Source organism: Curcuma longa, chromosome 21 (genome assembly GCF_044706935.1).
Source record: "Curcuma longa cultivar G26 ecotype Majalengka, Jawa Barat chromosome 21, ITB_CL_G26_1.1, whole genome shotgun sequence".
Taxonomy (NCBI): Eukaryota; Viridiplantae; Streptophyta; class Magnoliopsida; order Zingiberales; family Zingiberaceae; genus Curcuma; species Curcuma longa.
This window is the reverse complement of record NC_133881.1, coordinates 12,029,950-12,041,930: the sequence shown is the minus strand read 5'-3', so window position 1 is coordinate 12,041,930 and position 11,981 is coordinate 12,029,950. Positions and strand designations below refer to the sequence as shown.

At 35.5% G+C, this 11,981-nt stretch overlaps 1 protein-coding gene across 1 annotated transcript in view; it reads right to left on the bottom strand.

Moving 5' to 3' along the window:
* Positions 1-2,196: 2,196 nt before the first annotated feature.
* LOC141814702 (aldehyde dehydrogenase 22A1) overlaps positions 2,197-11,981 on the bottom strand; it is a gene marked incomplete in the record, with an annotated part of 17,837 nt that continues 8,052 nt past the window's right edge. The window contains 9 exon segments of the mRNA XM_074702639.1: positions 2,197-2,480; positions 2,558-2,701; positions 3,587-3,778; positions 3,849-4,064; positions 6,083-6,220; positions 6,369-6,464; positions 7,298-7,376; positions 7,454-7,557; positions 8,480-8,633. Of these exon segments, the coding sequence (XP_074558740.1) occupies positions 2,325-2,480; positions 2,558-2,701; positions 3,587-3,778; positions 3,849-4,064; positions 6,083-6,220; positions 6,369-6,464; positions 7,298-7,376; positions 7,454-7,557; positions 8,480-8,633 (1,279 nt within the window).

Genomic DNA, 11,981 nt, shown 5'->3' with positions numbered 1-11,981 from the left:
AATACGTAAGTTGATCGGAGAATTAAGCATTACAATGGAACTGTTGTGAAAAAAGTTTTAATTCATGTATAGAAAATGCAGAATGAAACTTTTTTTATACGTATATGAACTGTGTATGCTAGATAATTCTAAAAATAAAGAGAATTCTACAATAATGCTGATGAATTTCTTTGTTCGGTCTTTGACCATCTTTTACACCATGTTTAATGTGATGTGAGATAATGCTCTCCGGGTATGGAGTGGTAAGGGATATAGTTCTTTTTGGAGCAACGAGGATTTGAAATCCACACAATGTGTGCATGTGATTTTCAAAAAATTGATTATGTTGAAGTGTCACGTCAAAAATTATTTTATTTTTAAAATTTATTTGATGATCGAAACGTAAAATTAGATTGATTAATTGGATTGCAAGTATTATATATATATATATATATTTGATGATTAAGTAATCATATTTGATATCCAATTTTAAAATGATTTCATAGTCATTTTATAGTATAACTACGAATTTTAATAACGCATGAGGAAATAAAGAGCAGCACACCTGACCTGAGCAAGGACTCATATCACTAATCAGTTTAACTAGTGGATCGTTGAGGTACACAAAATCCTCACTTATTGTTGTAAAAAGATAACGGTTCTCTACTATCCGTTTCAAGACTTTATGAAAGAGAGATAAATTACTATATCAAACAACTTGCTAAGTAGAAGGAACGTTTTCTAAATAAGAGGAACTAATTCCTTAAGAACATGCATACATGAGGATTTAAATCTTACTCCATTATTATAAATCTACTATTCAAGTAGGGCTTGGTCCGTCAGAGCACAAAATCCTCACTTATGATATATGAGGGCACAAAATCCTCGCTTATGATATAAAATTGCCAATTAAAAGAAAGAATAAGTTATACCATATCAGACTACAATAACTGCAATCAATAAGAATAAATTGCATGCTACCTCTCAACCATGCCACCCATGTTAGAACAACCATGATAACTCCAAAACAAAATAATACAAATTCATATTGCAACACACAGCAAAACACTAGTTATCCCCAAGACTAAAATAGGATACTTAAACCATCATCCTGATAATAATAAGGGTACTAAGTAGGAAAGTCAACCCTTTACCTCAAGGTCTTTTCATTTTACGCAAGAACCCTTTACCTCGAGGTTGTCATTTTACACAAGAACAGTCCATGAATGACGAATTTTGAAAACATTTGTTGTTTGGGTCAAGCAATAGGGTTAGGGTTACAACTGTTATTATAATCCGAATAGAGAACGAGGAGAAACTCACCAACAAATACAATGCAGCGAGGGTGGTTCTACCACCGCAGCAATACAACTGTTGTGCAAGAAGGAAATGATGAAGCAGTGAGCACCCTTGCCAACATTAACAAAAGTTCAAAGAAAAGGTTGCCAACAAGACTGAAGACCAAAAGTGTAATCATGGAACACCAAGGGAAAACTCATCTACACAGAGGGAGGCCTTTTACAACCCTCTCCACCAAGCCAAACAAAATCCAAAAGGCTACCCAAAACCGCATCGATAGTAGGTCGATGACCGAAACAAAAATACATTACAATAATGTTAGAAAGTAGGGTTATCAGTTGAGAAAGTATAGGGGAGATGATTGGCACTGAAACATCACTACTAAGACTGCGTCAAGCTTCCAACAAGGCAACAAGAAGAGGCACGAAGGCAACCAAGGGCAAGGACTGAGGAAACACAATGAAAAGGCAAGGCATGACAATAACGTCAGCCCTCGGCAAGGGCTACTAGGGTTAGGACTTCCATGAGAAGGCTCAAGCTCTAAATAGGGTCACCAAACCCTACCTTGATGGCTGAGGGAAGGCACGGTCACAACTTAGGTGAAGTCACAAGGGGGAAGCAATTTTCATGAGAACATAATGTTGAGTGTGGCAATTTCATGAGAAGTGAGGAATAGACCAAGGTTTTAGGAAAAAAAAAAAGGTAGAGATTGGATCTCAAGTTAAGCACGGGAAAGGGAGAAAAAGTAAGGAGATTTAAAACCAATAATAGTACATTATATATATAAAGAAAGATACAGAAACAACCTGTACGATAGATCCTTCTCTGGAACTCCGCATTAGCAGGAGTATCATGCACTGAACTACCCTTTATAAGGAAATACATATCAACTCTGAAAAGGGGATAGAATGATCTACACAAGCATAATAGAGTGACACAGCACGACCACAAGCTATAATCGAAGTCAATACAGCAGCAGTTTACAGTATGTGATTGAAACAGGCACTGAAAAGAAATTGACATGTAGGATAGCCCAAATAACATGGTTACTGCCTTTTCTTCATATTCTCAGACTTGGAGTTGTGTGCTGAAATGATCTTCATTACATTAACCAGCGACCGGAGCCTATCCCGTATGTAAAGGCCATAGAGTGCTTCGACAAGAGATTCCTGGAACTCAAAGGCATTCTCTGAAACTGGGTACTGTCCATAATGCAACAAAAGTTAGTGGTTTAGCAAAATCAGCAACCTTTCAGTTGTGATGAGCTATAATAGTCGACCTGGATGGGTTTTGGTATCACTGTTTTGATAAAAGGCCACCATCGATCCTCGACTACTGACTTGACCAGACAGCAAGCCCGCAGTCCTTCGACACCAGCAAATCTCCCGAATCCACTATGCTTTACGCCACCAAAGGGTAATGACTAAATATCAAGGACAAGACAAATTAGAAATAAAATATGGCAAGTTGGATATATATAAAGCGGGCGGGCGGGAATTTCGTTAAAATGATTCCAATATCAATCTCTTTGACAAAACATAAAAAGGGGATAGCATATTTTTCATTCAACTATATAATCATGAAGAAACTTCAAAGACCACCAAGCAAAGTTGCATTGAAACAATCTGATAAGCAATTCATGAAAGATACACTAAATTTTAACAATTAGAATTCCCTTGTATGTTTGCCCAGCTTGCCAGAATTCCCTTGTAGAATTCATGAAAGATAAACTCCGCCTGTGATAAGTGTACCTTATCATTGCCGGTCCCAAGCCCGGATAAAGGAGGAGGGTTGCGTTAGGTTGCCAGCCAGCGTTAAACTAAGGCAAACACTCATTACAACAACAACCAGCCGACCCCACTTAGTGGGATAAGGCTTGGTTGTTGTTGTTGTTGTTGTTGTTTGCCAAGCTTGCATAACACCAATTGAAAGGAACTAAACATTAGGTTCTTCCAACTCATGCCCATGAAAGCAAATTAATGGTTCCTATAAATATCTATTCAGGGTGCTGCTATTATACATGATGACAATGACAGTGTTGTACAGCATCGTATAGGGATGCCATTTATTTACCAAAAGATTTTCACTGAGAAAAGGAGATAAAGACTCAGGTACAATAATGGACACTAAGGTCACACTAACTCCCTCACCATGTGACCTCAACCCTTTAACTTTAAATTTTAGTATTTACCAACTGTTGATAAAAGTATAGAGAAAATAGGATGATATTATATGGATTTCAAGTGACCAAAAGATTCTATAGTTGTCTTGATGATGACAATGTTCAAGAACAGATGTTAATATTTACCTGGCACATGTAAGTAGAAGCAAAATCATTGATAGCTGCTACACCACAATGTAATTGAGAAGCTATAGCAATTGCACGTTTCTGGCTTCCGGAGAAAACAGCACAACCAAGACCATAATTTGAATCATTTGCAAGTTTAATAACCTCTTCATCTGAACTAAACTCCATAATTGGGATGATTGGCCCAAAAGCCTACAAAACATAGCTAATCTTAGAAACCATAACAAGGAACACAAGTTGATGCATGAGACATATTAGCTACCTCCTCTTGCATTAATTTCATTGTGTGATTAACATTCACTATCACAGTTGGAAGGAAAAACTGATCAACAGCATCTTCCCCCAAATGGCCAAACCTTCCTCTTCCTACAATTTCAGCTCCTTTGTCCAATGCATCATTCACAAGATTTTGAAGCTTCTCCGAGTGTTCTTGCATACAAATAGCACCCATATCATACCTTCCAGCTAATGGAGGTCCCTACAAAAGACTCTCAAACAAGAGAAGAATCAACACCCAAGGAGAGTTATCAATCAACTCTTATATAAATATGGTAATAATGATAAATAATCTAACAGAAATCACAATAATATTTCTATCATGATGCTAAAAAATAATCTACGTACTTCATGAATCACTTATTTTTACATGTGGATTTAGGCAAAATGAGATGTATCTAAATGACAAGGACAACTAATAAGACTATCTAAGATTCCAAAAAATTAATATGAACCAGATTACCAGAAACATTGAAGTTCCATTTACTTGAGACTTAAATGAGAAGATAGAAACTAGCGAAGATAGATATGGAGGGGTATATAGATATAAAGAGAGGCAGAAAACTCAGATCTTTACTTGTTGAGCCGATAGAAATAAGAAAATGATGATAAAATTTTATTAATTTTAGCCACTTCCTCCCTCCATGTCCTCTTCAACACTATCACGCCTCCCTCCCTATCATCATAGTCTTCCTGGTGATCAGTCAACCAACCAAAATATTAGAAAGAAAAGGACTGTACTGAGACTGAGTACACAATCACGTAGCCAACACCTCAAGCACTGTTTCCTCTATAATCTCATCCTGATAGTCATCATCCATGGTGGAGCCACTAACATCCAATAGCACCCTGATTTTTACTACAACTGCCTCAATATCCTCCATCAGATTGTTGATTGATGACCAATTGGTATAAGTAGTGGTTCAACCACAACAACAATGTAGATAAGCTCCTTGGTCACCTCCTGTTTGGCTTCCTCATAGCTATTGCTACTCATGATGCCAGGCAAAGGGAGTGCAATGGAGGTGCATTGAAGACAAACAGAAGGATGGGGAGCTCTGGATTCAGGTCTTAATGCTAATAGTTCAGCATTGTTGTCAAAAGATCGTGAGCGAATGGAAGAGGAGATGAGCATGTAAATAGAGATAGATTCATCTCATTTAAAATTAAAATTCCTTAAATCTTTCTACCTGTTTCTCTCTCCCCTATTTTCTCTCCAAGTAAAAAAGGGTCTCAATGCCACAGAAAAATACTTCTTCCTATAATTGAAGGTGATGGGATAACTTTACCTTACAAAAAAATGTAAAACAAAATTGTTAAGGAAAAAAAATGATGCTTGTGAATTTAGGGAAAATGAGACTTTAAAGTAGCTGGATAAGGAACTAGGAAGTTGATATGAAAGAATAACAAGTACCAAAAGGCAAAAACAACAATAGCTTGCTTATTGGATGGAGTTTTGCATGTTTATTGAGGTGATGAATTCGAAGGAAGATAGGAAGGGGAATGGACCAAGAAAAACCTATGACGAAGCAAGGTTTCATAAGCATATGCAGGCAATATGTTGTCAATCCCACTACATAACATATATTTGGAGTTTGTGTTGTGTATGTAGTATTAAAAATATTCATATCAATAGAAAGACTATATATGTGGAATAAAACATACTTATTGATGCAACCGATTCATACTTTCACATAAAAGAGCTCTGTCAATCACACACAGCAAAAAAAACAACATTAATCAACAATGTAAAATTGATTCAAATACATTTTTTAGCAGAGAATGAACATATACTGTGGTTATATGTGGCTAGTGTAAAGTTCATCGCAAAATCTGTGTAAGCAGCCGCATATGTAGCCTAAGTTGGGGGATTTTGAAAACCATGTAAAAATATTAGTATAACTATGCTCCTTCCCCTCCCCTTCTTGCCTCATATTCATTCATCCAGATCAAGATAACAATTCAATTTTGGACAAAAGAATAAAGCAAATTCAGGGATCAAGTACAAGATTTGGTCACAGCACCTGCTAAACAAGTCATAATGAGAAATTCTTGGCCAAGACAAATATGAAGTGGTACTTTCTAACTTCTACTTTTAGTTTTTAATAAAAGAAGCAGAGGTAAAAGTATTCACTTCTGTTGAGGGAAAAGATTAGAACTCAATTAAGACTTCAATGGTCAACTATTTGCTGGAAAGGATTGTTGGATATTCGTACTTACAACAGAAACTGATTTCACAAGTCTGACTATGTGGGTAACAAAGGATTGATAGATGTCTTTATGGACATAGAACCTTTCCGCGCCAGCACAATTCTGTCCACTGGATTGAAGAGCACCTCTCATGGCAATTTGCACAACCTAAAACAACAAATTATAATTGAAGAGGCCAGAAATTGGCATATTTGCATATAATATTTTGTCTAGATATGATTTTTATGATAAGGGGAAAAAATAAATATAAAACAAGCTCCACTAATAATAGAAAAGGGTTAGCTTTTTATCATACGGAAGGCAAATCTACATCTTCGCACACTATGAAAGCATCTTTTCCACCAAGCTCAAGTGTGACTGGTATTAGGGTCTCTGAAGCCTTCTGCATGATCTGAAATAATCATGAAAGAAGAAATTATGAATAAGGTAACAAAATAATTTCACAAGCATAGGTTACGGCATTCAAAAACCTTGAACTGATGGAAAGACATTTATGTTACATGCAAACTAGTTCTTAACAGTTATAAAGTAGAACATCAACCAGAAGCCTAGAAGTCTTTCCAACAAAGAAGCTAATCATGACAACAATAATTACGACCTTGTTAATACTACCACTACTTACAACAGCAACTAAAGAGACACTCATGCCTATGGGGGATGTTAGATCTCTTTCCTAACTTGTAATGGGATTTATGGTCATCCTAACACATTTTTTAACAGACTTAATACTATTTTTATTTTGCAGAAAATAGGAAAATATTTTTTAGGATTTTGAATGTCTATATTCCCATAAGATGTAAGTGCATTGGAGGATAGACTATCTAGGTAGATGTACAGAACAAAGGTTGTCTCCAAGGCAAGAGATGCACATCACAAGCTATTTCTTTTTGTCCTGACCAAGGATGGCTACAAGACATAGGGTGGGAGCAAAAGGTTAATCCCCTCCCAATAAAACCATTATATGGACTTGAACCCCTGATCTTTGTTTGGAAGCCCTCCGGATATAGCCTGTTTCATACTATACCAAGCAGCTGCTGGCCAAAACAATAGTTAATAAGCACCAACAATGCACGATGTTGACTCCTCTTATTAAAGTACAAATAACATCAAAAGTACAAAAATTTTAGCAACATTATCTTCGATGATGCCATGCCCCACAAGAAAATTAACACAAGACTGCAACCAAGGTAAATAGTCAACAATAATAATAATAAAACTGATTACCATCTTGCCCACACCAGGTGAACCAACAAAGATAATTTTGTCAACTGAAGAGACAAGAGCTTGTCCGGTTTCTGCAAATCTAAGGGTAAAATCAGAAATTAGACTTAAATGTGATATAGTTAGCTGCACACCTATGTATTCCTGAACCAACAATACCCTGTAATTATGTGAACCAGGTTTTCTGGAGCTCCTACAGCAGCAAGAGCAGCTTGAATGATTCGGAAATAAAAGCACCCAGACCAACTTGCATGTTCCGAAACCTGCAAATCTCTTTTCCAATTCAGGCAAATGAAAATATCATAATTGACAATGATTATTTGAACCGACCAGTTTGGTCATTTTATTTAAACATAGTTACAAACTCACAGTCTAGTTAGATCACCTCCAACTGAACTGTACAACAAATTTGTCCAGCATTATAATGAACGGAGGATAACATCCACACCCCACCTTAATTTTAAATCAAATTGACTCGCATAATGCTAGATGAAAGAATATACAAACTATAAAGACCCTGAGACCATTAATAGATGTTTCATTTGCACATAAAGATTCTCAAAGATTAGTAGAAAAGATAATACATCGAATTGTGTTAATCATTGATAGGGTCAAACAAGCGCTCACAAATCATGCCTGAATTATAGATTTTGCAAAGAGGTCCCAGATATAATTGCATCATTTTTAATCTAGCTCACATCATTTAATATAATTAATAGCACTAAAATGGTTTGCCCCTATATCAACAAAAGCCATGTGATTTGATTTTCCTTGCAACCCTGGCCTATCTGAAATGGGAAAACCCCAACACCAGCTCTCTTTTATTCATGAATCACGTAGATGTCAAATATACTGACGTTTCCAGTAGTTGAATTTTCAGAAGAAACTAGGTTGCTAAAAACTAGCAAAAGTAAGTTAAGTTGATTCAATTTGATATAAGGCGACTATTTTTCTTGATAAGCTGTCTTAGAAAATGAAGGTCAAATCAAACATATGGAAAACAGAAAATTCATTCGTAAAATTTCAAATAGATAATTGTCAGCTTTCAACAGAAATAATCCCCCATGCAATTTCCACAGTGAACCATGATTCTGAAGAACTTCACAACACTAAAGTGAAATACATTGTTCTTCTAAATACATGATATTAAATTAAAAAGGAAAAAACAAAAAGATTAAATAATACCTTTATAACAACAGCATTTCCAGAAAATACCGCTGCCAGCATGGGATTAAACACATTGTGGAAGGGGTAATTCCAAGAAACAATAGCACCAATGACCCCAAGGGGATGGAATTCAACTTTTGCTCTCTTATGCAACATTGAGCGGCCAGAAGATCTAGAAAGATAATAACTTAAAAATATCATAAGATTGATGATGTTGTACTCTTTTTGATAATTGCATAATTTACTAATTTAACAATATTAGTTACTTCATAGTAAACCCACCAAAGCCGGTCCCATGTCCGGTTGAAAAAAGGCGAGGGTTGCGCATTAAGTTGTCAGCCAACATGGACTTACAAGCAAATATTCAATGAATGGATCCATCAAACTATTGTGTTAATGCTAAGATGCTCCCCGTAAAGAACACGTTGCAGGATCCAACTATAATGTTAAATATGCAAGAGTTCTCACACCATAGAATAGGTAAGAATAAATATTATAGAAAATCTAATTATCTAAAATTTGGAATATGGAATCTAGGAATACTCACCAGTAAAACAACGGAAGCAATAGATACGATAATTAGAAGAAAAGTTAATATTTTATGTATACAATAAACAAAATGAGTAGCAGAAAAGGCAAAGATGATAGAGAATTCGAATTTTAAATTATGGTATACAGGAAAAAGTAAAACAAAAATGGAGTAGGAATTATTATCGACAGTTCACTAAAGGATGAAGTAGTATGAGTAATTAGAAAGGAGGATAAAATTATAGCTCTCAAAGTAGTGGTGATGAAAAAAAATATTAATGTAATTAATATATATGCACCTCAAGTAGGATTAGATGAACACATCAAATCTATATTTTGGGATTACCTTGATAAGGTATTACAAAATATTCCGCTAACCAAAATGATTTTTATAGGAGGAGATCTAAATGAGCATGTAGGAGTGAAAAATGAGAAATATGTAGGGTGCATGAGGGTTGTGAGTTTGGAACAAGAAATGAAGAAAGAAAAACTATATTGGATTTTAAGGTAGCATATGACCTTGTACTAACTAATATGTTTTTTAAGAAAAGAGAGGAACACTTGATTGCATTCAAGAATGGGAATAATAAATCGTAAATTGACTTTATTATGATTAAGAAGAAAGATAGAAATATTTATAAAGATTGCAAGGTAATCTCTAGAGAAAACTTAACTACCTAATATAAATTAGTATTATTGGATATACATCTTAAACATAGTATCAATAGAAAAAAAATATGCATGACTTTTAGAATAAGTGATGGAAATTAAAGGAGAGAATAGGAGTACAAGTATTAGGAGAAATATATGACGACTAGAATGCGACATAGGATAAGATAATATCAAAGTTGAAAATAATAGCCAAGAGTATACTCGGTGAGTAAAAGGGACGTGCACCACCAAGTAAAAAATTTTAGTAATGGAATGAGAAAGTATAAAAGAAAGTGAAAGAAAAACGAAGAGCTTATAAGGTATTATATACTTGTAAGAACGAGGAAAACTTAAAGAAATATATAATGACCAAGAAAGAGGCTAAGAAATCAGTGAATGAAACTTGTGAACATTATATCAAAAATTCGATGTAAAAGAAGGGGAAAGAGAAATTTATAGAATATTTAAAGCGAGAGAGAGAGGGAAGATAAGAGATCTTATTCAAATAACATGTATTAAAAATGAATGCATTAGGGTATTAGTAAATGATAAGGAAATAAAAGATTGATGGAAGATGTATTTTCATCAACTTTTTAATGAAGATTTAAGTGATCAACTTAACTTAGATAATTTAAGTCAAATGAATATAAAAATTTAAATTTTTATCGTAGAATTTAAACTTCAAAAGTAAAACAAACTTTATATAGGATGCAAAATGAAAAAGTAGTTGGATCAGATGATGTTCTATTAAAAGTACAGAAGTGCCTAGGGAAACAAAGCATTGAATGACTTACAAAGTTAACCTAATAATAAAGACAAAAAATATTTGATCAATGGAGGTTAAGTACTCTAATTCTCTTATATAAGAATTATTGGTTAAATATTAGTTATATTTATTCTAATAAATATAACTAAGTTAGTTATATTTTTTAGAATAAATCTCATAGAATAGGTCCATAAAACTCCTATATAAATAGGGGCTTGTATCTCTTAATGGAATAAGATTCATTATGATATTTGAATGATATTTTGATAACATGGTATCAGAGCCATCTCCGCCGACCCTAAAATTCTAATCGCGAAATCGCGATTTTGTCCTGTTCCTCTACACCGCGTGGTTCTTCTCCGCAGCGACGTTCTCCACGCGATTTTTGTTCCTGGTCGTCTCCACAGCAAGGTTCTTCTCCGCAGCAAGTTTTTCCGTTGCCGCCACACGCGATCGCGACGAGGCGTCTTCACACGCGATCGCGACGAGGCGTCTTCACACGCGATCGTGACGAGGCGTCTTCACGTTGTGTTCCTCCCAGATCAAGGGCGAGCACAACTCCTCTTCCACTCACGTCGCACATGCCGCTTCTGTTCGCGATTTGGTAAAGATCCTTCTGTTCGCGATTTTGCGCCGCTTCTCCCTGCCGCTCGCCACTTGCTGCTTTGATTCCTCTACCTCACCGCTTCCGCCCCGGGACCGTGGCTCTCAAGGAGATCCGCAAGTACCAGAAGAGCACCGAGCTGCTCATCCGCAAGTTGCCGTTACAGCGCCTCGTGCGCGAGATCGCGCAGGACTACAAGACCGACCTCTGGTTTCAGAACTCGGCCGTGGCGGCGCTCAGCCTCTAGCCGCTCCACCTCAGTCATTTCTGAGGTCTTTCTCACACTGGAACTCCAAGAAGATTAGGTTTTGGCCTTCGGCGCCGACCTTGTTAGTATAACGTATCTTGAACTAATTAAGGATATATATGAAAATATGATAATAAGAGTGAAGACTTCAGGTGGATCCAAACGTTCCCCATAAAGATAGGATTGCATCAAAGATCAGCTTTAAGTCGTTATCCTTTTACACTAATCATGACGAACTAACTGGACACATTTCCAGTATCGTATCACAATGCATATTATTTGCAGATAATATTATTTTGATAGATGAGACACGTAAAAGAATAAATACTAAACTTGAATCTACGGGAAATGCTAAAGTGAAAGTTTTAGACTTAGTAGAATAAAAACAGAATATATGAAATTTAAATTTAGTAATATTAAACGTAATGAGATAATTGTTAAGATAGGAGATAATAAGTTATTTATAACTAAGAGTTTTAAATATTTAGCATCATTTCTACAAAAGGATGGAGGGATTGAGAGAGATGTCTTATATATAATACAAGCGTGATGGTTGAAATAAAGAAGAGCATCGGGTGTCTTTTATCAGTATAAAGTACCCTCTAAGACTTAAAAGAAAATTTTACAAAATGACAGTTAGACCTGCTATGTTATATGGAACTGAATATTGAGCTATAACTTGAGCACATAAGCAGAAGATCAAAGTGTAGAGATGAGGATATTA